This window comes from Gaeumannomyces tritici (genome assembly GCF_000145635.1).
Source record: "Gaeumannomyces tritici R3-111a-1 unplaced genomic scaffold supercont2.2, whole genome shotgun sequence".
Taxonomy (NCBI): domain Eukaryota; kingdom Fungi; phylum Ascomycota; class Sordariomycetes; order Magnaporthales; family Magnaporthaceae; genus Gaeumannomyces; species Gaeumannomyces tritici.
In genome coordinates, this window is record NW_008804546.1 from 2,746,935 (window position 1) to 2,769,710 (window position 22,776).

At 59.8% G+C, this 22,776-nt stretch overlaps 9 protein-coding genes across 9 annotated transcripts; 4 read left to right on the top strand and 5 right to left on the bottom strand.

Moving 5' to 3' along the window:
- Positions 1 to 960: 960 nt before the first annotated feature.
- GGTG_03450 (hypothetical protein) lies at positions 961 to 2,010 on the top strand (the record flags this gene model as incomplete). The annotated part of the gene is made up of 2 exons (XM_009221230.1): positions 961 to 1,631; positions 1,740 to 2,010. The coding sequence occupies 2 exons, from the start codon at positions 961 to 963 to the stop codon at positions 2,008 to 2,010; spliced, it is 942 nt and encodes a 313-aa protein (XP_009219494.1).
- Positions 2,011 to 3,031: 1,021 nt separating this feature from the next.
- GGTG_03451 (hypothetical protein) lies at positions 3,032 to 4,916 on the top strand (the record flags this gene model as incomplete). Its single annotated transcript, XM_009221231.1, has 3 exons — positions 3,032 to 3,142; positions 3,246 to 4,412; positions 4,489 to 4,916. The coding sequence occupies 3 exons, from the start codon at positions 3,032 to 3,034 to the stop codon at positions 4,762 to 4,764; spliced, it is 1,554 nt and encodes a 517-aa protein (XP_009219495.1). The 3' UTR covers positions 4,765 to 4,916.
- A 167-nt stretch (positions 4,917 to 5,083) lies between these two features.
- GGTG_03452 (mannan endo-1,4-beta-mannosidase C) lies at positions 5,084 to 6,575 on the bottom strand (the record flags this gene model as incomplete). The annotated part of the gene is made up of 3 exons (XM_009221232.1): positions 6,292 to 6,575; positions 5,893 to 6,207; positions 5,084 to 5,800 (listed from the first exon to the last, which is right to left on the bottom strand). Exons 1-3 carry the CDS (start codon positions 6,478 to 6,480, stop codon positions 5,084 to 5,086), a joined length of 1,221 nt encoding a protein of 406 aa, XP_009219496.1. The 5' UTR covers positions 6,481 to 6,575.
- A 366-nt stretch (positions 6,576 to 6,941) lies between these two features.
- On the bottom strand, positions 6,942 to 10,549 carry GGTG_03453 (hypothetical protein). Its single transcript, XM_009221233.1, has 4 exons — positions 9,768 to 10,549; positions 8,802 to 9,581; positions 7,703 to 8,720; positions 6,942 to 7,578 (listed from the first exon to the last, which is right to left on the bottom strand). The coding sequence occupies exons 2-4, from the start codon at positions 9,543 to 9,545 to the stop codon at positions 7,163 to 7,165; spliced, it is 2,178 nt and encodes a 725-aa protein (XP_009219497.1). The 5' UTR covers positions 9,546 to 9,581; positions 9,768 to 10,549; the 3' UTR covers positions 6,942 to 7,162.
- A 691-nt stretch (positions 10,550 to 11,240) lies between these two features.
- GGTG_03454 (aspergillopepsin-F) lies at positions 11,241 to 13,414 on the bottom strand. Its single transcript, XM_009221234.1, has 2 exons — positions 11,651 to 13,414; positions 11,241 to 11,574 (listed from the first exon to the last, which is right to left on the bottom strand). The coding sequence occupies exons 1-2, from the start codon at positions 12,888 to 12,890 to the stop codon at positions 11,447 to 11,449; spliced, it is 1,368 nt and encodes a 455-aa protein (XP_009219498.1). The 5' UTR covers positions 12,891 to 13,414; the 3' UTR covers positions 11,241 to 11,446.
- A 1,478-nt stretch (positions 13,415 to 14,892) lies between these two features.
- GGTG_03455 (hypothetical protein) lies at positions 14,893 to 16,489 on the top strand (the record flags this gene model as incomplete). Its single annotated transcript, XM_009221235.1, has 4 exons — positions 14,893 to 14,953; positions 15,272 to 15,463; positions 15,754 to 16,134; positions 16,185 to 16,489. 4 exons carry the CDS (start codon positions 14,893 to 14,895, stop codon positions 16,487 to 16,489), a joined length of 939 nt encoding a protein of 312 aa, XP_009219499.1.
- Positions 16,490 to 16,549: 60 nt separating this feature from the next.
- GGTG_03456 (hypothetical protein) lies at positions 16,550 to 18,071 on the top strand (the record flags this gene model as incomplete). Its single annotated transcript, XM_009221236.1, has 2 exons — positions 16,550 to 16,936; positions 17,010 to 18,071. The coding sequence occupies 2 exons, from the start codon at positions 16,550 to 16,552 to the stop codon at positions 18,069 to 18,071; spliced, it is 1,449 nt and encodes a 482-aa protein (XP_009219500.1).
- A 972-nt stretch (positions 18,072 to 19,043) lies between these two features.
- GGTG_03457 (hypothetical protein) lies at positions 19,044 to 19,642 on the bottom strand (the record flags this gene model as incomplete). Its single annotated transcript, XM_009221237.1, has 2 exons — positions 19,044 to 19,077; positions 19,182 to 19,642. The coding sequence occupies 2 exons, from the start codon at positions 19,640 to 19,642 to the stop codon at positions 19,044 to 19,046; spliced, it is 495 nt and encodes a 164-aa protein (XP_009219501.1).
- Positions 19,643 to 20,835: 1,193 nt separating this feature from the next.
- On the bottom strand, positions 20,836 to 22,468 carry GGTG_03458 (mitochondrial intermembrane space import and assembly protein 40). Its single transcript, XM_009221238.1, has 3 exons — positions 22,045 to 22,468; positions 21,510 to 21,915; positions 20,836 to 21,422 (listed from the first exon to the last, which is right to left on the bottom strand). The coding sequence occupies exons 1-3, from the start codon at positions 22,250 to 22,252 to the stop codon at positions 21,095 to 21,097; spliced, it is 942 nt and encodes a 313-aa protein (XP_009219502.1). The 5' UTR covers positions 22,253 to 22,468; the 3' UTR covers positions 20,836 to 21,094.
- Between the last annotated feature and the right edge of the window lie 308 nt (positions 22,469 to 22,776).

Here is a 22,776-nt window from a genome sequence, read left to right on the forward strand (position 1 = left end):
AAAGTCATCATGGACGCCCTAAGGAGTCGCAATATATCATGGAAAAGCTTCTGCATATGGCAATGGGCAGGTGCCTTGGTGCCAGCCTACCACGTGCCTACTAGGTCATTCAAGGTCATGACACCCAGGACGCTCCATGGCAAAAGCGGGCGTAGAGTTACTTCGTCTGCTGATTTTAGCTTTCCCTTTCCCACCAACTGAGTGCTTCAAAGCACAGGATAATCCTGTCCACGCGCTCCGACTCTCCCCCTGCCCAAACAGCGCCAGGCTTCTCGGGGATGCGGAACGAAACAAGTCGTGACCGACTCGTCATCGGTGTCCCTATTAACCGTCAGAACTCGGTCATTGCGAATGGATCCAACAAATGCCGGCAGGTCCGATATGTGCTGGCACTTCCCTGGCTGGTATATAATTTTGAATCCGAGCGAGGTAGCCACCCCCATGACAAAATCGTTGAGACCGCAAAATCAATTTTTTCCTACCAACTCCACCGCCCTCAATCCAACCCACGCACAACAAAGCCTCACAACGATGTCTAAAGAGTTTTCCACGCCTAAAAAAGCACGCGTGCAAGCCGTATGCGATTTCCTTGATACAGAAAAGCGTCCCTACAGTTACAATGCCGTCTACGATGGTTAGCCCCTTAGATTTTAGCCCCTTTTTTTTTTTGCGGTCTCAACGATTTTGTCATGGGGGTGGTAGCATATCCTGACTGCCACTATCCACAAGGTTGACTCAAACGTTGCTCCGGGCTGCTGAAATGCTCAACGGCGAAGCTTATGTGGCCGGCCAGCTGCCACGCCCGTCCGTCAGCCCGCGAGCTCCCGCCTCTGGGAGGTCCCGGAGATCATCGCGGCCTACCCATACTGGGTATTCTCGTCGCCATCCCCCTGTGCAGAGCCGCACCTGCTCTAACGTAGAGGGCACTGCGGATACGACAAGCCTTGGCATGCCAGCGACATGGCTTCCAAAGACAATGGCATCACGGCCCTCAACCCACCCAAGGGGACCGACCTCTCCCTCGTCGTCATCTTTCTTACCCTGGCCCTCTACAGCGTCACGGAGCTTATCTTCGTCATACCGACAACCTTCAAGCGGCGCGGCGGGCAATACTTTTGGTTCTTTGTGCTCGCAACGTGGTCCATAGTGCCATACTCAGTTGGGTTCATGCTAAAGGGGCTCGCGGTCCTACCCCAGGCCATATATCTCTGGGTCGTCTTTTGCTACATGGGCTGGGTTGGCATGGTTCTTTTCCAGTCGCTGGTCATGTGGTCGCGCCTCCACCTCATCGTCAACAGCCCGCGTCGGCTCCGGCTCATCCTTTATATGATAATATTCGACGCCATCATATGCGACGTGCCGGTCGCCGTGCTGGCCTTTGGCTCCAACAGCCCCCACCCGGAGCACTTTGTGTCCATCTACGCATTCTGGGAAAGCATGCATGTCACGATATTTGCCCTCCAGGAGCTGATCATCTCGGGCGTCTACGTGTGGGAGACGTCCAAGCTGCTGCGGATCGGGCGGGACAACGGCGCGACATTCAACCTCCCGGCGCGGAGCAAGGTCTTGAGGCACCTGATCTACGTCAACATCATCGTCGTGGTCCTCGACGTCCCGACCCTGGCCATGTAGTACACCGAGATGTACGCGCTCCAGACGGCGTACAAGGGCTTCGTGTACAGCGTCAAGCTCAAGCTAGAGTTCAGCATCCTCAACAGGCTCATCTAAATCAGTCGCAGCCGGCCCGCGTCCACGCTGCCCATCTTCGGCGGCAGCAGCCGGCCGGTCGGGGCCGCGGCGACGTCGACCTCGGGCCCGACGACCCTCAACTCGCGATGCGACCCGCTCCGGAGCCCGAGCACGCTGCACAGCCCCCGGCCCCCGGGCTCGCTCAGGTGGCTGTCGCGCCGGTATGGGCGCAACGCCGAGCTGGACGCCACCGGGACCGGCCCGAGCATCATCTTGCCCAAAGTGGAGGACGGCGCCGGCGAGGCTGTGCGCGCCATCTAGGTTACTGTTGAGACCCAGGTCACGGTCGAGCACCACGATATGTGCCAGGTCCCAACCGTGCCTGAGGGAGAGGTTCTTGGTCTGGGAGCCGAGGAAAGGTTGATAGGGAGATCGGCATCGAACGCAAAAGAAAAAGAAAAGAAAAAGCGGGAGACAGTAGCGAAGAAAAGAAATGGCTAAGACCCAGCAACACCAGCGACACGCCGCCAGATCCAACCCCACCACCACATCCGTCGGAGATTCTGGTTCTCCCAGAGATGCTGGTGGAGGAAGTGCCCGCCGTCGTGCCCCACGAAGGCGTCGCAGAACCGAAACCAGGCGACGCAGCGGCTCCCCGAAGTTCTGCGGTTGGTTGAGGGCGTAAGCTAGATGCACCACGGATGTCTGGCTCGCCTACCTGCCCTGCCACCTCTTTGCTTGTCTTGGTTCTGTCTTAGGGGTTTAGGTGGCGCCTATCTTTTGTTTCTACCGAGAGATGGTTTGTTGATACTTACATAATACGCAAACGCACCACTGTCTTGGCACTTGCCATACTTTCCATGCTTGGATCCCTCGCAGAACCACCAAACAAACTGGAAATGTGGTCCGGCAATACAACCCTACCGGCCAGTGTTGCTTGGGAGGAGTCTAGGTCCCCCGCACACTCCCCCGCATTTTTGGCCATCTCGGAAGTTGCGGGGAAGAAACAAGCATCTCTATTCCTGGAGCTTCTCCAAAGACGCAGCTAGCCATCGCGAGCTCGGCGATATTGCTCCGAAGCCAGGGGGGCAGATACCGAGGAACCCCAGCCTCGGCGAGCCTCGGCCTCTGGATGGCGGTATACTCTGAGGTATCATTGCAGCGGGAGGAAGGAAAGAAGGAGCTTCGTGAAACCTTTGCCTCCCCCGTATTCGAGGTCATTATAGCCAAAAGTCTGCCCTACCTCAACATGCCAAAACCCAGCTGGACCTCCCTCGAGACCAATTCGTTATGGATACACCGAAAATGTCTCCTGATTTGCTGGGTCGTGGGCATTGCCAACATGCAATACGGCTTCGACAGCGCCGCGGTCGGCGCCCTGCAGGCCATGCCTGGATTCTTGAGGGTGTTTGGGTATGAAGACGCGAAGAACCCAACGGGGTACGGGATCAATGTAGGCCAATGCCCAAGAGACGGCAAGCCCCAGGCCATGAGGGTTATTCAGAGGACAAGGAGCTGACACCGCCGCGATTCGATATGTCGCACGTGACCGACAGCCGACGGTGCAGCAGCTGATCGCCTCGCTGCTGACGCTGGGCTCGTTCCTGTCCTCCCTCTGCGCCGGCCTCTTCTCGCGCCGGTTCGGGCGGCGGCAGGGCCTCTGGCTGGCGTGCCTGCTCAACATGGCGTCGTGCGTCGTCATGATGGCGACCACCGACGTCAACGTCCTGTACCTCGGCCGCCTCCTGCTTGGCGTCAGCAACGGCTTCCTCGTCACCTTCTCAAACGTCTACACGGCCGAGGCGGCGCCGGCCCAGCTCAGGGGCGTCGTCGTCGCCCTGTTCGCCTGGTGGGTCAACATCGGCAGCATCGTCGGCAGCATCGTGGTCAACTACACGCGCGTCCACGCCGACAAGCGGTCGTACCAGATCCCCATCGGCTGTCTCCTCGTCGTCCCCGTGCTGCTCAGCGTCGCCTTGGCTTTCGTCCCCGAGAGCCCGCGCTGGCTGGCGCACCGGGGTAGCGAGGGCGCCGCGCGCGAGGCGCTCGCCAGGCTGAGGCCGGACCCCCCTCTGCAGACTATGGTGGCTGGCGGCACGGCGGCAGCGGCACTGGAGGTCGAGCTGCGCGAGATGCTGGCGGGCATCGGCGAGGAGTCGGAGCGGGCGGCGGGCGGCGGGGCGGGGTTCCGCGACATGTTCCGGGGCGCCGACCTCCGCCGCACGCTGCTCTGCCACGCGGCGCTCGCGTCGCAGACGGCGTCGGGCATCTGGTTCCTGATCGCGTACCAGACCTACTTCCTGATCCAGGGCGGGGTCTCGCGCGGGTTCGAGTACTCCATCATGACGACGTGCGCGGGCTTCGTGGGCGTCAACCTGGGCATGCTGGCCATGGGCCGCCTGCGGCTCGGCCGCCGCGCCGTGCTGGTCGCCGGGTCCGCCGCCTGCGGCCTGGCCCAGCTGGGGACCGCCGTCGCCTACACGGCGGCCGGGGCGGGCTCCGCGGCGGCCACGAGCTCGCTCGTCGCGTTCCTGACGCTGCACAAGTTCTTCTACAACGCCGGCGTCGGCGCCGCGAGCTACCCCGTCGCGACCGAGGTGGTGGGCACGCGCCTGCGCGCGCAGACGGTCGGGTCGGCGACGTCGCTTGGCTACGTGCTCGCCTGGCTGACGTCGTTTTGCTCTCCCTACTTTATCAACCCGACCAAGCTGAACTGGGCAAGTGTTGGCTTCTTTTGATTTACACCGTAGTGTACGAAGTATGGCTAACATGTGCATTTTTTGTGCGCTTCAACGACAGGGAGCTCAGTACTGCTACATCTGGGCGGCTTCCAACTTTATTTGTGTCGTCTTCTTCTACTTTTGCATGCCCGAAACCGCAAACAGGACGCTGGAAGAGCTTGACGAGATGTTTGAAGCCCGGCTGTCTGTCCGCCAGTTCAAGAAGTATCAATGCGTGGGCAGGGAAGACGCCCGACGGTCGGAGAAGGGAGGGGCTCTCGATTTCGGAGAGAAACGTGGCGGTGAGATGGAGCACATTGAGGTACCGACGCCTGACGAGACACGAAAATCCTAGTCCAAGGTACCTGCATATTTCATTCCTATATGCGTCTCTTTTGCATGACAAAGGAGACGGTAGAAGGTAGGGGGACCTTCTGCCCATGTAGGTATACAAGGTATACAGAGACCTGCCAGGCAAGAGCAGAGGGTTGACGTCGCTTAGGAGCGTATCTAGCCACAAGATAGCGTTCTATAAGAGATCACTTTTTGTGGCAACATAAACGCTTGAGAGTTTACGATATTCTCCCACACCGTCACGATAGAATATATCGACAGGAAAGCACCCTCCGCCCGACCCGATAACACCAGGCCTACAGCCACAGCCTCTTCAACCCTCAGTTCAAGGCGTTCATAGCCTTGGCGTGAGAGTACACCAGCTGCCGGGCCTCGGCGTCCTCGAGGAAGATGGTGAAGCCGTCGTCGTGGTTGCGGCCGTACGAGTAGCCCGAGTAGCCGTACTGCCAGTACATGTCTGGCATCTTCTCGTCGATGTGAACCTTCTGCCAGCCGCCGATGACCTCGAGGCGCGACTCGGGCCGCGTAGTACCCGTCTGGTCCTTGCGGGCGCCGGGCGTCATCCAGCCGTACTCCTCGTGCACGACGGGCTTTCCGACCTTGCGGCCCGAGGCGGCGTGGTCGCGGATCCACTGGTTCGTCCAGGCGACGGATTTCCCCCACCAGTCCGGGTAGGTGTGGAAGGTGCCAAAGTCGATGTTGCGCAGCGCCAGCTCGTGGTCAAAGTCGCCGCCGTCGGAGCCGCTGTAGAAGCCGTCGCTGCTGCCGCCGGCCACGTTGAAGCCGCCCTCGCCGCCCCAGGTCACGAGGTGGTTGGGGTCGATGGACTTGACAAAGGCGCTCATCTCGTCGATCCAGGCCGAGATGGTGGCGGGCGTGCAGTTGCCGCTGCGCGGCAGGTTGCGGTTCGCATCGGCGCCGCAGCGGGGCTCGTTGGCGAGCTCCCACGCCATGACGGCCGGGCTGTCCTTGTAGCGCGTCACCATCTCGCGCACGTAGCGCTTGAAGGCGTCCTTGATGCGCGGCTCGCGGTAGAACTGGTGGCGGTGCAGGAAGGGGTGACTTGGGTTAGCGGGGAGGGAGGAGGACACGACTTGGGATAAAAAAGGAAAGGAAGAAAGAAACATACGTCATCGTGGTACTTCCCGCCCAGGTTGACCGTGTACACGTCCATGCCGCCGTAATCAGCCCAGTTATTGGTCAGGGCTACGACGAGCTTCATGCCCGTCTTGGAGGCCGCGTTGACCACCTTGTCGAACGGCTGCACGTTGATGGTCGAGCGGCCGTTGGCCCAGGTCTGGAACGTAACCTCGTTGGCGGAGTTGTACTTGGGCAGGCCGCTGGGGTTGAAGGTCTGGTTCTTGTCGTTGAACCCCCAGGTGCGGAAGACCTTGAGGCCGGCATCCTTGGCAGCCTGCAGGCCCTTTTCCACGTCGGCCTGGTTCTGTGCGGCAGCGGGTTGTGGGTGTTAGCCGTGCTGGATCTAGACGGTCGGGTGTGTAAGTGGGATTGGGAAGGGGTGACTAACACCGTTGAATGGAAAGTAGTAGGCGTTGGAGCCGGCAAAGTAAAAGTCCTTGCCGTCAAGCTTGAACTTCTGGCCCTCGACCGTCACGAAGCCGCGAGGGGCCTCGCGCGGGGACACGGGCGAGGGAGCACCCAGGGCCACGCTAGCCAGGAGGCCGAGGGGCAGGAGTCCAGAAGATCCAAAGAGCATCTTGGGGGCGGTGCTGTGCCTGGAGAGGAACGTGCAGTCCAGGGAGGGACTGTGGACGGGAGAGACGCGACATTTCCACGGTGAGTGCCACCACATGCATATTTATCAACAAACCAGCAATGCGCCCACAGTGGACTGGTTTTCTAGAATACCACTCCAACCCGCCCACATCGACAGCGTTGCTTCGGCCCAAAATCGACAAAACGGAGCCCGTTGAGCCGCCCTCCAGGGGTGCATCCCCCCAGTTTTCCCGGGGCGCGACTGTGCCGAGTGCGGAGATGGCTTAGTCGGGGGGAAGGCAAGGTGCCGTCGCATCGACAGCACGGCAAAGTAGGTGGCCGCTTGGGAAATGACGCTGCCCCAGGTTGCGGGGATGCTGGGGAGCCAAGAAGGCTCGGGATGGGGAGATGGGGCACTACGACAAGGCCAGGGTACGCTGTCCAGTGGGGATATAGAAAGCACGGGGCAGACAGGGAGGGCTTTCTGTTATGGTGCTAATTTCCGACTTTTATCACTATCAAGCATTCGCAACGAGCTCGGCAAGAGAGCTACCCTTTGTGGCTATTCGCGAGAGTACCCAGGAAATGAATGATGGCCGTCTGCAGCGACCTGCCCAGAGTAATCTCCAAAAAAGAGACTAGAAAGTCAAGGAGGCAAGGACAAACAACCCCAATCCCTCAGTCTAACCCGACGTAATGCTGCTCTTAAGCCTGAGGTCCCTGCTGCTGGCCCCGATCTCGACGCCAAAGGTACCAGAAGGCAGGATCCAGTTCTGCTGGGCCGTGTCCCAGTAGCTGAGATCGCGCCTCCGGATCCTAAAGGTGGCGGTGCCGCTGGCGCCCGGGGCGAGCTTGAGCTTGGCGAAGCCGCGCAGCTGCCTCGGCGGCTGTGGCGGCACGCCCGCCGCCGTCGGGTACGACACGTACAGCTGCGCCACCTCGGCGCCCTCGACGCCGCCCGAGTTGGTCACCCGCGCCGTCACCGTCGCCACCGTCTGCCACAGGTCCGCCCTGCCGCCGGGCTCGACGGCGCCCGTGGCGGCCCCGGCGCGCGCGTTGGACGTGACCGTGATGTCGCTATAGGTGAAGTTTGTGTAGGCTGGTCGTGGCGAGGGAGTTAGTTCTACGGGTCAGTCTGGGCTATCGCAATAGTTGGATATCTCCCTCTAGGTGGTAGGGATATCTCCTTCTAGGTAGTAGGGATATATGGAGGCACGACTTACAGAGGCCAAAGCCAAACTCGAAGCGAGGAGCAATGTTTTGGCGGTCAAAGCGGCGGTAGTCGATAAAGACGCCCTCGCTGAAGTTGTCGTCGCCCCGGACAACTGCGGTGCCGTAGTCGCCCGGCGATTTCGCAATAGTGTAGGGCAGCTTACCGTTGGGGCTGACGAGCCCGTACAGGACGTCGACGAGTGCGTTGCCGCTCTCCTGGCCCGGGAGCCCAGCCCAGACGACGGCCCTGACACCGGGCGTGTTGAGGATGGTCTCGAGGATAATGGGGCCGACCGAGTGCACCACCACGACCACGTTCTTGTTTGCCTGCGCCGCCGCCTGCACGAGCTGGTTGCCGTTGTTCCACGGGTCCAGGTTGGCGCGGTCGCCGGCGTGGTCGCCCACCTTGATGTAGCCCTCTCCCGAATTACTAGTAATAAAGACGAGGGCCACGTCGGCGTCGCGGACAGTGTTGGCCACGTTGGAAGTGCTGTCGCTCGCGCTCATCGTCACCGCCGAGCCGTCTTGGCGCGCCCGCGCCTGCAGCGCGTCGGCGGGCGCCACGAGGTAAGGGTAGTTCGTGGTGCCCGAGCCCCAGCCCATGCCCAGGGCGCCGTCGTTGCAGCCGCGGTCGACGCAGGCGTTGATGCCGCGCGGGTTGTTAACCGCTGCCGAGCCCACGATGGCGATGCGGCGCGGCGCCTTGAGCGGGAGCATGTTGCCCTCGTTGCGGAGTAGCACGATGCCGTCGCGCGCCACGGCCCGGACGTTGTCCTTGTGGCTGCCCTGCACGTTGGCGCCGAGGTTGGTGCGGGGGTAGCCCTGGTCCTGCCCGACGAGGTACCAGGACGCCAGGATGCGCTTGACCATGTCGTCGAGCCGGGCCCGCGGCACCTGGTTGTTGTTGACGGCCGTGTTGAGCTGCGGGCCCCAGAGGACGTTGCGTCCGTTGAAGTCGGTGCCGGGCATTGCCATGTCCATGCCGCCGTTGGCGCTGCCCAGCGTCGTGTGCTGCGCGTTCCAGTCCGACTGTGCATAGGTGAGCACAGAAAAGTCAGTAAACAGTTACTCGATTTGCGACAGCCAGCAGAAGGGAGGACATCTCCTCACCATAATATATCCCCGGAACCCGAGCTGGTCCTTGAGCAGTCGCTGCATGGCGCTCTGGCTCTCGCAGGCCCACGTGCCGTTGATCTTGTTGTACGAGCACATGACGGCGGCCACATTGGCCTTGACGGCGTCGGCAAAGGGCCAGAGGTACAGCTCGTGGAGCGTGCGGTCGTCAACGTTGGAGCTCATAGTCTCGCGGTTGAGCTCCTGCTCGTTGACCAGGTAGTGCTTGGCCGTCGCCTGCACGCCCACCTCCTGCATGGCCTCGACCGTCATCTGCATCCCGATGCCCGCCAGGTACGGGTCCGGCCCGAAGCCCTCCCAGTTGCGCCCACCCTGCGCGATCTTGCCCAGCGCGCCGGCGACGGGCGCCAGCAGCACGTGGACGCCGACGCCCCGAGCCTCCTCGGCCTGGAACCGCCCCCGCTGGCGCATGAGATCGACGTCCCACGTCGACGCCGCCTGGATGCCCGGCGTGAAGGCCGTGACGCTCGTGGCGAAGCGGATGCCCGTGGGGCCGTCCTGGAGGCACAGCTGCGGGTAGTTGATGGAGGACACGGGGGACGTGTTGCCGACGCAGGGGCCCTTGTCCCAACCGATCCCTGTCACTATGCCGATCTTGTCTTGCTGCGACAGGCGCGACAGCGCCGCGTTGGCTTTGGCGTAGGCCTCGTCCCACGTGAGGACTGCCGACCCCCCGCCGACCAGCGCGGCCGCGGCGAGGATGCGTCCGAAATAAACCATATCTGAAGAGAGCAAAAACAGCTATTGAATGGGGTACTGATATTTGAGTGATGGGCTCGTTAGTCGACCTGCATCCCAAGATATGTAACAAGCAGCATGGCCAAGACGAGAACGTGCTCGCATGGCTCAGAATAGGAGCTGTGCTCCTGGGGGAGATGCACATCAAAGCAGCAGGCAGGCCCCTGCCTGACGGAAGAGTAAATAAGGAAGGACCGCACTTGCCTACCGTGAGCTTGGTTGGTCTTTCGCCAAGTGCTTCCCACGGACGTCGCCCCTGAAGCTGGTGCTAACTTGACAAGTGCCGCCGATGTCACGCCCTTCTGGCTGCTCTCAGTAGGTGACCCAAATGGGCAGGCGAGGGTTATATACACCGACGTCAGGCACCTACCACCTACCACCTACCACCTACCTACCTATGCAGAGGTCAGGGATGGAGGCAGAGTCGGTAATACTGCGGAAGGAGATGCAGCCTCCGCATTCTCGCCAAGAGGGTCGGCCCGGTTAGGGCCCTGTCCTGCTGCCGTCAGTCGGCGGTGGGGGAGCCAGAAGCCGAGGGCTGGCGGGACATCACATGGCGCCGGCGAGGGCAATTCTCCCAGGCCATCTCCACCAGGCCACGAGGAGGCGCAATGTCCATTGGGTAGAGCAGCTCAGCAGAGTCGCAGCCCACAATGAGATTCAAGGAAAGTGTTCAAGGAAAGTGAGCGGGCGGCCTTGTGACCTTTCCGGGCCAGAGCCTCGGCTGCCACCACGACCCCGCCTTCCCTGGACTGCCGTGTCGCGTTGCGCACTCATCGTTCCGGCTCTGGATCCCCGCCCGCATTCCAGCCTGGGCCAAGAGGAGGAGAGGCAGGAGCCTGTGGGATGTTGAGAGGAAAAGGAAATAAAAGGGGACACGATGGGTAAGGTGGTAGGTAGCTGAGAGGAGCCCGGCCTTAGACGTCGCTGCGCCAGACAAATTGCGACCCTCGCAGGCCGCGGCATCTCCAACACCATGGCTCGATGCCCGCCCCTGGCCGTCTGCCGGCATGACCTCGCGCGTGGCCGAAAAGGGGAAGGCCCGGGGCCTCGGAAGTAGAAGCTTGAGGCGGACGACTTCAGCCGGCCCGCCCAGCCGTGTGCGAGGAGTCCCCCGCTCCGTAGTGTTTAATCTGGCAGAGATGGCCCTTTTGCGGGGACCATGTGCGACCTCACGCCGAGCGAGGCAATTATTACGGGTGGTGTCGCAAACGGATATAAACCCGCTTGGTAGCTACCAGCCACTAAGCGGGGGCCTTCGCTTTTAGCACGGTGGTTCGTCACAGTTATGAGCCCGGAAGGTCGCAGGTTCGATTCCTGGCAGCGTACCTGCTTAAGACCTGTAATTTCCCTTGCATTTGCCAGACGGGCAACCGCCCTAAAAACGGTCCAGCATCTAGTTGCTGCAGACGTAAGCACAGCTTTGTGAGCATGAAGAGTCCAAAGTGACAGATCATCCCGACCGCTACTGCTATTCGGTCGGCACAATCTGGGGGGTGTGTCGCAAAAGCTACCAGCCACTAAGCGGGCCTTCGCTTTTGGCACGGTGGCCCAATTGATTCGTGCGATTTTCGAGGTGCGCTTTCATGTATTGGCCCGGCGGAAGAACACGACACACAAAACACCGCGTCAACTTTCTCGTGGTTTACACGAGGGCCAAGCACACCGCATGACGTAGTGACTGCGAAATTTTCATGCACTGAAAAGAAGGGGAGGGGGAGAAAGTTTATAGTCGTCGCACGGACATCATATTTACAATCAAGTCAACGGGCCAGGCCGAGGCCCCGCCCAGCATTAGGAAACACAAAACTCTGGAGAAATATCGAACAAAAAGAAGACACCACCACTGCGAACCCGCAGCTTTCCTGAAAAAAACACCCAAATCAAACAGCGTGGTCCGCAATCCCCAGCGTGTTGTTGCCGCCATTGAAGACAACAAACTGGGACTTGAAGAAGATGTCGCCGTAGATCTGGAGGTTGGAGGTGGTGGGCTGCATTCCTCCGAAGCAGGCTAGAGAGGAACAGAGGTACGTGGTCAGCTCGGGGACATTCTCGAGTGTTGGGACTTGTACTTCGGACAAACTTACTGTTACCCTCGACCTTGGCAAACACAATGTCGGACCCCTTGACCTTGGCCATGACGCCGCCGACGTCGAGCATCAGGTCGGGCAGGTTGGCGTCGCAGGGTACGGTGATGCCGCCGACGGTCTGGTCGTTCTTGGCGCCCTGGACCTTGCTGTAGTAGCCGTTGATGGTGGCCGCGTTGGCGAGGATGAGGGTCGTGCCCGTGTCGGCGATGGCCTGGCCGCCGGGCGTGCCCTGCTGCGGCTGCCCGTCGCCGACGGCGAACTTCTCGCTCGAGAACTGCCAGAAGCCCCTGGTCGTGTTGATGGGCACAAAGTTCATGGCGCCCGTGAACTTGGAGCTGTCGATGCGCCCAAACTCGTACGCGCCAGTGGCGCCCTTGCGGAGGTCGGCCGTGAAGACTGGCTCGGCGAGCGAGGGCATGACGTTGTCGAAGAAGGTCTTTTGCTTCTCGGGGCTCACGGCGTTGAGCTTGGAGTAGGCAAGGCCCATGAGGCCGTTGTTGGCCGTGTCCTTGACGAAGGAGCCGCTGACCTGGGTGGCCAGCTCGACGGCCTGGTTGGCGAAAGAGACGCCACCAACGTCGACCGTGTCGGTGCCGACGACGCCGGCCGCCTGGGAGCCGTCGCCGTAGCTGATCTGGAACGAGGAGCCCTGGGACATCTTGAAGGACTTGGACTTTGCTGGGTCAAAGACGGTGTGGCCCTTCTGGACGTTCTGCGAGAGCATGGTACTGAAGACCCACAGGTCCGACGATCCCGAGTCGAAGTCCAGGTTCAGGGTCTGCCCGCCGATGTTGACGGGCGAGAGGTACTCAACGTCTCCGGCCTCGGGTGTGGCCGTGACCAGGCCAACGCCGGCACCCTTTCCAGTGCCGTTGACTCCCTTGCCGCCCGAGGCCTTGCCAGCCGTAGCCTCGGGGGCAGCTGGCACAAACTCGATGCCGTCCACAATGATATCATCGCCCTTTGCGCCCTCGACCGATGCCGCCGAGAAGGACTCGGCCTGGGTGGCCTTGGCAGCTGCGGCCTCGGCCTGGATCGACTCTAGCAATGCCGATGGGATAGGCATGCTGAACTTGGAGTAGGCTTTTAATAGCTCTCGTGGGCCATTGTGTCCCTTGAAGTTGACGTTCCGCACACGCTCAACCTTGAACGACCTTTTCTGCAGCCTGGATGGGGCGGCCGAGACGAACGAGGCCAGCACCCCGAGGAAGAGCAGCGAGTTGAGTAGAGACCACATGTTGACAAGGGTAGCGATGTGAGGTACAGTTGAATAATCCACGCCAGGTGGTAATGGTGAAAGAGGAGTGAAAGAGGGACGAGTTAAAAGAGTAAAAGTGCGAGCACTGCTCGTCGCCAGGTAAATCTATCCCGAAGAAAGACCAAGGCGAGATGAAAAGAATAACACACCGTCGACCAAAGGCAACGGCTGTGCAAAAAAATAGGAGAGAAAGGGGGAAGGAGAGGTGGTAGAGAAGAAGACAAAGAAGGGATCAAGGAAAGGAATCTGCGAGGTTAATGTACCTGACAGCGGCGCTTCCTAATGGGACACTCCCCCGAGTGGTGAGCGCTCGCAGAAAACGAGACAGAGGCTGACACGGGTGGAACCAAGGCATCTCATCGTACCCTTGACAGCCTGGTGGTGGGGTCCAAGCAGAGGAGCAGGCCAGGGGGAGGCGTGTGGCAATACCCACGCCCCCATTACAGATACCATCAAGGTTGGCTCGAATCCTTGGCCTTGACGGCTTTGTGCGAATGGCGCGCTGTAGCCAAAGGTGGGCACTGCGGGAGCCAAAGTACTGCACTAGGTATAAGCGTGCCTCGGCCCGTCCGATGTGCTCGGCGGCTTGAAATCCCTGACGGAATGAGCTTCATCGAGCGCATGGGCCTGCGAGGTACGCCCAGTTCGGGAGAGACGAGAGAGTGAGAGCCAACGTAAATACCTGATGGCATCATAAGACACCGTGTTGCACCGGATAATGGCATTCGAAGGGCCACCGCGGCAACGCCCTCACTTCTAGCAGCGATGGCGAGATGGGCAGTTCATGCCCTCTCAAGGACGACCCGCTCCATTGGGCCACAGCCGCTCCCGGTATATCCAGTTATTTCCATTATTTTCAATGGGAAGACGGGGCCTGCGCCGCAATAGTGGGCGCCTCTCCCACATCGGACAGTGGGCACGGATAGGAATGGAGCGCGGCGCTGCCTCGCAGTGAGCCGCTGCAAGGGTGGTCCCTGAGCGTCGCAGGAAACGCCGCGGCCATGGATTGCTGGTTCGAAGGATTTCCGAAAGGGAAGAAACTCAAGATAGCCTGCAGCCGACTAGCGGCTCCTCGAGACGCCTGGACTTCTTCCTGATGAAACGCCAGCGCCGTCCAGAGCGTCCATTCGTCGGAAGGGCCACTGGCGCTGCTGGGGCGGCCACAGGACCCGCGCTAGTTTTTTCCCCCCGCCCCATCACGCAGCAGAAGCCGACAGCCTCGACGCGTGTCCCCCACGACGGAATTCGGGCACCCTACCCATGATTTGGCATCCGCGTGCCCAGCAAAACCAGGCGGCTAAAGAAACACGCGGAAGCTGGCTGGGGCATGGGGGGAAGCCGGCACAGAGGCGGTGCATTGCGACAGAGCCAATCGCTTTTGCCCAGCCTTCGGCAGTGGCCGCATCTCTTGGCGACATGTGTCCCCTCTCGGGAGCGTTGCCAAAATGTTTCGCTCAGGCAGCTTGGCGTTTCCTTTGCCCTTTCATCGGGCTGGCAGGGCGTGGACGTTGTGATGATGGCCGCCACTTTGCGAATCTCGGGATATGCGCAGGGGCCAGAAGCTTGATTGCAGCGCCAAGACACGATCCCCCCGCCCGTGCAACTTGGCTTTTGTCCCCCACGATTTCTAAGCCTTTTAGCGTTTGATGGTGGGAACGGTATTGAACCGATATATTGAACCGATAACGACGGCATAGGGAATCAAGCGTGGCGGCTGCTGTAACCCAACCCAGGAAGACGACACTATCGCCTGCCACCTAGAATCGCTACTCCCTTTCGCTTACCCAGCGTCGGATATTCTTGGGGACCGTCACAAGAGCACGCGTCCCTTGGCCGATTGCTAAACACCTCGGAGCAGATACACCTGGGGGAGCGAAAGCGCCGCCTCGGTCTCTAGTCCCTGCAACGACTAGCTTGCCAGGGACACCGACAAGCGGGAGTAAGGGGAAGCGTCACACCAGTCGCAAGTCGGGCACTTTCGATGTCGGCGAGCCACGAGGAGACCTGTCTCCGAGCCGTAGGCCTCCAGATGGGGTCAGGAGGTGCGCCGTCATGCTGTTTCAAACCCGCGTCGGCCCATGTTTGGACGGGTAGGGGGGAGGCCCCGCAGCCTTTCGTGCTCTTGAGCATCGTGTTTGGTTGCCAGACACCCGCCGTTAGTTCGGCATCCATTTGCCGGCTCACCCCTGGCCAGCCCGCCCCTTGAAGATGGGATGCTCAACCTGCGAACGTCCTTGGCTTCCAGTATCCGAGTTCTTTTTTGGGGGTGGCCAAAGTCCAAGCTTTGGTGCGTCGGAAGCATAGATTGCGGTTTAGAGGCCGGTCGGAGTACTGAATGGGATGCTTCCTTGCGGGAACAGGGAGCGAATGCGATAACAATGCCCCTGGCCTGTACGTAGAACACAGGGTACAGCGGTATGATGTCAATACATTCCACAAAGGCATTAGGATACGACTTGGCGCCGACGAGAAGATGGCCCAGCGGACATGCTTGACGGTGCACGCGGCGACACACTGGAAACAAAAGCAATCGGGGGCAAACCCGAGGATGTGTTGGTAGGAGGAACGGCTTGGTACAAAAATGAGCTGCATGGAAATGCGGAAATAATGCAAGGGCAGAATGCAGTTGGTTGAGCAGACATTGAAGCTGCCACCCGCCCTCCTAAAACGAAGCCTGCCAGCCACGCAACCACTAGGCTTAATTGGGAGATACCGTTACATTACCATAGTCACTGTATTCTGCACTGTACAGTCATATAGTGGTGTTGGCCCGTAAAGCCTGTGCATCGCAAATATATTAATACTGTGTATCTCCGTTTTGACGGATCCATCGATTTGATAGGGCGTCAGGCTGCATTCACGGCGCCCCACCCCACCGTCTGCTGCGGTCCTTTGCTGGGGGCGAGGTCGCTCCGCCGGATTTTGCAAATCCATCAATTGACCACCACCAGTATTCCAAACGGTGGAACGCAGAGTCCGCCCTCTGGACCTGACAGTTCCAAAATCCATCCATTCATCCCGCCAGACTCGTCTGCACGAACAAAAACGAAAGCGCTTCTGGCTCCTCCACACGCGACCCGCCAAAACGGGACCGTGGTGTTGGGTCGCAGGCTCCCGCCACCAGCCGACGGTTTTCGGTTATTTGCAGCACGCAGGCTGGAGCTGGAGCTGGAGCTGGAAGGCAGGGCCACTTTCCTGGCCGAGCGCGTGCCGCCGCAGCACCGTGCAAAGTCGAGTCTTTGACCGTCCCACGACTACCAACACGCCACCCAGCCCCCCTTGTCCAGCCGCGGCCGGCGAACCGCCCCTTCGTCTCGTCGAATCGTGACGCCGCCGCCAGCCATCCAATTTCCCCTGTGACGGCCGTCCTCGCCGTCCGCCCACCCTGGCGTCGGTCGCTCCACCGCCGGCCGTCCGTCAAAGCGCCCAGCGCGCTCGGACGTAGCCGCCTGGCCGCCGCCGCCGCCGCTGGTGTCTCCTGCCGCTGTCCGTCGGCGCGGTGCTCTGCCGACACCACCCGCCCCCCGCCGTCCGGGGAGCAGGCGGTGCTGGGTGCCACCTCGGGTGAGTCGGGCTGAGCTGCGACCTCCAACGAGCCGGTCCCGCGTGCGAGCGCGGGGCACATCGCCGTCGTCGCCATGGCTGAGGAGGACTACACTGTCGCCGACTCAACTCTGGTCGACATCTCGGTCTCGTCCGCCAACGGAGGCAAACTCCGCAAAGGCCCGCGGTTCAGCTGGACGCCAGCCTATGAGGCCACTTTCTTCCGGTCGCTCTGCGAGTCGGTTCAGCTGGGTCTCAAGGACAATCACAGCTTCAAGCAGGAAGCCTGGGATCGTGCCGCCAAGGCTCTGCAAAAGCACCACGGGGCCTACCCGAACAAGGGCCATCTTATTAACAAATCGGACAATGCGCGGAAGAAGTTCCGCCTGTGGCGAGGTCTTCGTGAAGACCCTGACTTCCTCTATAACCCCACCACGCGCATGGTAACCGGGACCGAGGAGGCCTGGAAACACCACGTTTCTGTACGTCGACCACAGCTCCCGGTTGGGGTATTTGTAGCTCGCTCGTTTGGTGTCGCAACTAACTTCCACCCAGAAAGAGCCGCTCTCTCGGTCGCTCAAAGGGCGCCCTTTTGACCATGAGGATTACATGGAAATTCTGTTTCCAGATGTTGTGGGCTCTGGCGGCGCCCCAAAACGCATCACCAAGCGGCGTCGCGAGACGATCGGGGTGCCGGGATCTGAAGGCGCCGATGGCAACGCAAATGACTCCCTCATGGATCTCCTTGATGATAGCAGCTACGGCGCCGTGGTGCCGCCGCCCATGTTGTCATCCGCGCCTCTGGGCATCGTGCCCCCAAACATGACACCACAGACACAATCTCAGCAGCCTCCTCAGCAGCAACCGCCCCAGCACCACCAGCCACAGCAACAGCCGCCACCCATGCCACCCCAACCACAACAGCACCAACACCGGGTTCAGCAGCAGCAGGGTCCACAGCCGCCACCCCAACAACAACAGCAGCAGCAACAGCCTCTCATGCACCAGCAACCGCAACAACGACACGGCACTGCAGTCAACATGCTCATGGGAGCATCCACGGCCTCCACAAGCGCTCTCACCCCACCCGACGAGACGCAACCCCCAAATAATTCGCGGAAGCGCTTCGTCCCTGACCCGTCAGTGTTCTCGTCTGACAAGCGGCGCCGCACCACGGGCACGCCCACTGCAAATTTTGCCGATATGACGCACCCTGCTCCAGAGACGCAAGCCAACGTGGGTACCAGCGGGGGATTACCGGTCGCCAGTCAGTCCGGCCCCACGGCAGATCCCAGCGCACCCAACATGGCTGGAATTACTGCCTTGGCTGGCTCAGCCGCGGGGCCGACGGGGCTGGGCCACGGCCTGGTCGAGGACCTGCTGATCCAGCTTGCCGAGGCGGTCAAGCTTTCACGACCGCTGCGCTGGCCCGAGCAGGCCATGGAGATATTCTTCCGCGACTTTAGCGAAGAGGAGCTGGTGCTCCAGTGCAGCATCGCCGAAAAGATGCTCACTGACCCTAACAAGGCCCTCATGTTCTGCAAGATGACCCCTGAACTCCGCCGGCAGTGGGTCAAGAGGCTGCGTGACGTGCACACTCGCATTCCCACGAACTGAATCTCCGCCCTGCCATCCCTTGCTCGCTCTGGTCTCTGATGATGGGTTTCCCATGTGTATATGGGTTTCCTTATTATCTCTCACCGGCAACCTTTGCTTCTCTCCCTTTTTCTTCTCTTTTCGCCCGAGCTCTATATCGGATCTCCGCGGCCACGTTTAACGAGGCTAACACAAAACTGCCACATGAGGAGATTTTCTAGGCGATCTGGAGTCGGCCCTGGTGTTTGGCGTTCTTTCAGATATGTTTTATTCAGGGTTGTCACCTCTTTGTTTACACCATTCCCAGCCTTGGTCCAGGCTTGTACCGTCCCCCTTGGCTGGGAAGTTGGTTTAACCTTCATATTCCCTTATGTCTCCTTCTCGTAGCGGTTCGACGTCATTAGCATTTTCTGAATATGTCTCACCCGACTGTGGGTCGGACAAATGGCATCTGGGGGCGTTTATCGATGGGTGGATTGGGTCTTGATACCGATTTAGCTTTCTGTCTCCTTCCCAGCGAGTTCTGAATTGTTCGATTCTGAAATGGGAAAATGGATTCCCCTGTATGCGAGTCATCTCATACATATCTGCCGACAGGCCGAGACTGCATTTGCGCTTTGGAGCAATCGTGATAAAAGAGTCGCGGTTAGATACAGTGATGGATGTAGCCGGAAACCCATTACCAAATGTGCCGAAACCTGAGAATGTGCCGTCCCGAGCAAAATATATGAAAAAGGTAGAACATTTCAGCAGAGAAATTTGTTCTAGAATCAACATCCCCGAAACTCCCCACGGTAGAGCAACCGCGGTGATACAAAAAGAGATATCCGAAAGTCACGACAGCTGCCGCGACTGGAAGCGGTCGCTTGCCATGTTTAGAGGAGATGGGGCGGCTGTCGTATTTGAAGGCTGATGGTATGAAGTGGGTTATAGAGCCGTAGCATGGTATTTTTTTGAAAGCAACAAAGAACATTGAGCATCATATTTGGTCCATCATTGCTTCTTGCCCTTAGCCTTGAGGTATGCCCTGAGAATGGGAAGTCGCAGGTTAGCAAGGCTGTCACATCACCCGCCGGGCGCATCAAGATTGAGGATGAGGACATGGATGGAAGGAAATAAACAACAACTTACGAAGTAAAGACACCTTCTCCAAGGCCAACAATGCCCAGGAGGCCCAGGCCGAGACCGACGCCCTTCCAGCCCAGGGCGCGGCGCTCGTAGAGGCCCCACGCCTTGTAGCCCACGACGGCGCCCAGGCCCATGACGACGACGAGGTTTCCGGCGAAGAGGGCCGTGGCGGCGCCGTCGCCGAGCGACGCGATCTTGGCCACGAGCCAGTTGTCGGCGCTGCGGGCCCTCGCGGCGGCCCGCTCGCGCGCCGACCTGGCCTTGCGCTTGGCCTCGGCGGCCGCGGCCTTGTCCTCCTCCTCCTCGCGCTCGATGCGGTCGGCCTGCGTGTCCGTCTGCACGTCCTGGTCGCCAAAGTCGGAGGGGACGGTCCGGACTGAGGGCGTGTCGACGTCGACGAGGGACGACGTCGACGCCGTCGTCGAGTTTTCAATCTGCGGCGGTTGCGGGGCGGCGGCCTGCATTTGCTGGTGTCAGCGGCGCGTTTGTCTCTTTTTTTTTTTTTTTTCGTTTCCTTTCTCTTTGAGCATGGGTGGTGACGTCGAGCCGTTTTGCACTTGACGGCCTGTGCCATCTTTCCATCATCCCCTCTCCCCTCCCCTCTGCGCATGCCTCCCAAAAAAGCGCCTCTTTTGCCGTCAAGACAACCGGCGCTTGCGTGGGCGATGCGCCAAAAAGTGGAGTGACCCATGCATGCATTGGGTTGGGCTGCCCGCCTCGAGGGTTGGAAGATCAAAAAGCGAGGTGCGAAGGGCTGGACTGACCTCCTCTGGAGTCTGCTTCGGGCCCTTGGCGGCGATATCAGCGTATGATGGCGTGTCCGACACTGTTTTTCGCAATCACGCGACGACTGGTTAGCAGATCGCACCAGGCATCTCTGATCGATCCGTGAGCTTGGATCGAGCTCCAAGTCATGACATCACCACTGGCAGGGGTGGATCCTTACTCTTGGTTGAGAAATTCGGGCTGGCACGAGAGAGAAACTTTTTTTGTGATGGCAGAGGAGGGAGCTGGCTGGCGCTCACGAGAAATTGGGGGGATCGGATGCGATTCCTATCCGAGATTCGGGCTTGCAATAATATGAGTGTAGGTGGTGGTAGTGGTTGAGGGAGAGGATTCGATGGCGCGCATGTGAAGGGTGGAATACGGGAGGGGTGGGTTGCTTGTGCTCCAGCTTTTGGGCCACTGAAAAATTAAGGCGGGATGAGCTGTTGCTCGCGCCGGCCAGGGCAGCTCCCACCCCAAGCTTGGCAGCCGCCGACGAATGACGTCTGTCCACGGCCGCTTTTTTCTTGTCTGCTTCCCTCTTTTGGCTGCCCTGCACAGCATGGGCCCTGCAAAAGGTGCCCAGTCGGGCGAGGAACGAATGGGACCCATCTGACAACAAAACATGCAGTGATCAGTGATGAACCAGGAGCAGAGGGACTCGAGGGCCTATCAACTGCCCGCCAACGTATTTTCCGAGGCATAAGGGTGGATAGAGGGGTGATGAGGGGTAGGAACGTCTTCTCTCAAAGAACCTCCTTGTCCATTCATCGATGCTGGTTCCCAGAAGTGCAGCCTGCCAGTCATCAAGTGGTTGCAGAAGCATCCCCTGCAAGTGGTATGCAACCCCACGGCCAGGCAAGGGATACGTGCACAAGATCGAAGCTGCAAGCAATTAGAGAGGATTAGTTTCCTTGTCTTCGCTTCTACGCGTATATACAGATCGCTGTGAGTTTTACAGTCCCATTTTGGGAGAATCCAGCCCAGGGGCTAACTTGCCCCTCACCCCTAACCTGTTGCTCGATGGTCGCCAGTCCCTCTAGCAAGCCCACCCTCCAAACCGGTCTAAATATTCACACAAAGCCACGTATATATCTTGGTTGTTTTGTCTAAGACCGTCCCAGTCACTCATTCTCCGTTTTTGCGAATAATTACTTCTGGTTGGCAGCCGTTGCGTCGCTAGTAGCCTTGGGTGTTGAGGCTGGTGCTACAGACGTCTTGTTCTCCTCTTCCGGGGTTGTAGCTGGGGCTGGGGGGTTCTTTGGAGTTTCCTGGGCCTCCTTATCCTCCTCCTTGGGGGTGGAAGCGACGGCGATGGCCGAGTTCTCGGACTTCTCTTGGATTTCCATCGCTGCCTTGGGGGCGGCAGCGGGTGCGTCCTCGCTGCTGGCAGGAGCATCGGTGGGCTCCTCTCCGTCCTCATCCGCGAGCTCGCTGCCGTAAATCTCAGGGTACTTCTTGAAGCAGTCTTGCATGTGCCTGAATCACACTGTCAGCGCCGTCACTGTAACAACAGAAGTTGGCCCAAAAAAGGGATGCCCGAATCGAGTATATTGGTGGACATACTGGAATTTGTCGATGCAGTCCATGCCCTTGGGCTCCTCGGTAGAGTAGACGAAGCAGCTGAACGCGGCCTTGAACTGCTCTCCACAGGGTCCATCGGCCATTCCACCCAGGCAGGGGCAGTCCCAGTTGATCTCGCCCGTCTCCGGGTTGAATGCGCCCTGCTGGCTCGCCTCCTCCTCAAGCGCCTCCGGGGAACCCGGCTCCGGTGCCGCCATAGGGGTGGCGGGGTCCTCCTTGGTCGGCTTTGTCTCCTTCTTCTCCTTCTCAGATGGTGGCGGAGTTGGCGGGGCAGACGCCGCAGCCCGTTTTTCCCTGGCCTCGGCCTCCTTGCGCTTCTGCGCAATCACGGACTCCACGGTAGGGAGATCGTCATCGGAGAACTGGGGAGGCGCGGGGATCGTTTGGGCTGTTTTGGCCGAGTGGTTAGTACACCTGGATCTGAGGGGACGTTATGGACACCCCCGGCTGGTTGCGTATGGCTCGGAAAGCGAGGCTTCGGCATATCGGAGGGGCAGCGGGTTCGGCGTGGACATACGAAGCGGCTCATCGGCGAAGATCGGGCTTGTGTTGTACCAGTAGAGGGCACCGGCAGCCAACCCCCACCTCACAGCAGCTCCCTTCCAGGTCCTGGGCTTGTCTGAGGGCTTGAAGCTGAGATACCTGCGAGAGGTGGATGTGAGGGTGGTCGTCGGCGCAGCAGACCGCGCCGCGCGCGCTGTTGAGCGTAATGTGGCGCGGTACATTGTGAGTATCGGGCTAGACACAAGGAGAAGACGCTCGCGGATAAGGGCGCTAAGGAAACCAAATCAGACGGGGTGGCTGTCGAGTGCAGCAGCCGGCGCGGAGATGGGTTTTCGGCTTCCCCTAGACAAAATGGCGTCGTCGCATTGGTAATCCAACGGGCCAGTTCCAAAGCCGCCCCGTCGCCAAAATTTTCGGGACCTCGATGGTTCAATTGGGTCGGCCAGTTTGCAGGGGTTAGGGGTTGAGTGTCGGTTCGAATCGGGGGTGGATTCTGCCACTGACGCCCGTGTCACCGCCTTGGAAGCCGGGCTTGGCTGTGACGGGAATGATCAATGGATCGACTGTGAGCCACGCTGCTGCAACGTGCGATGCAAGGGGTGCATGACCTGCTTTTGGTTGACCGGGATTCATGTATGTTATTGGGCCTTGATTCGCAAGGGTCAAAGACGTAGAATGGAGGATATCGGTTGTCCTCTTCCACATTGATTCTGCCGCATCACAGAGCTCGCAATGATGAAGGTGC

What these genes read in the sequence shown, in the direction of transcription:
- GGTG_03453 (XM_009221233.1), bottom strand. Translation starts at nt 9,545, where the DNA reads ATGGTTTATTTCGGACGCATCCTCGCCGCGGCCGCGCTGGTCGGCGGG. An exon ending in GGTTCCGGGGATATATTATG is followed by an intron (nt 8,721 to 8,801) that starts GTGAGGAGATGT and finishes ACCTATGCACAG; the next exon opens with TCGGACTGGAACGCGCAGCA. An exon ending in CGAGTTTGGCTTTGGCCTCT is followed by an intron (nt 7,579 to 7,702) that starts GTAAGTCGTGCC and finishes CGCCACGACCAG; the next exon opens with CCTACACAAACTTCACCTAT.
- GGTG_03454 (XM_009221234.1), bottom strand. Translation starts at nt 12,890, where the DNA reads ATGTGGTCTCTACTCAACTCGCTGCTCTTCCTCGGGGTGCTGGCCTCG. An exon ending in TGCCAAGGTCGAGGGTAACA is followed by an intron (nt 11,575 to 11,650) that starts GTAAGTTTGTCC and finishes GTTCCTCTCTAG; the next exon opens with CCTGCTTCGGAGGAATGCAG.
- GGTG_03458 (XM_009221238.1), bottom strand. Translation starts at nt 22,252, where the DNA reads ATGTACCGCGCCACATTACGCTCAACAGCGCGCGCGGCGCGGTCTGCT. An exon ending in CTTCGCCGATGAGCCGCTTC is followed by an intron (nt 21,916 to 22,044) that starts GTATGTCCACGC and finishes CGGCCAAAACAG; the next exon opens with CCCAAACGATCCCCGCGCCT. An exon ending in GACTGCATCGACAAATTCCA is followed by an intron (nt 21,423 to 21,509) that starts GTATGTCCACCA and finishes AGTGTGATTCAG; the next exon opens with GCACATGCAAGACTGCTTCA.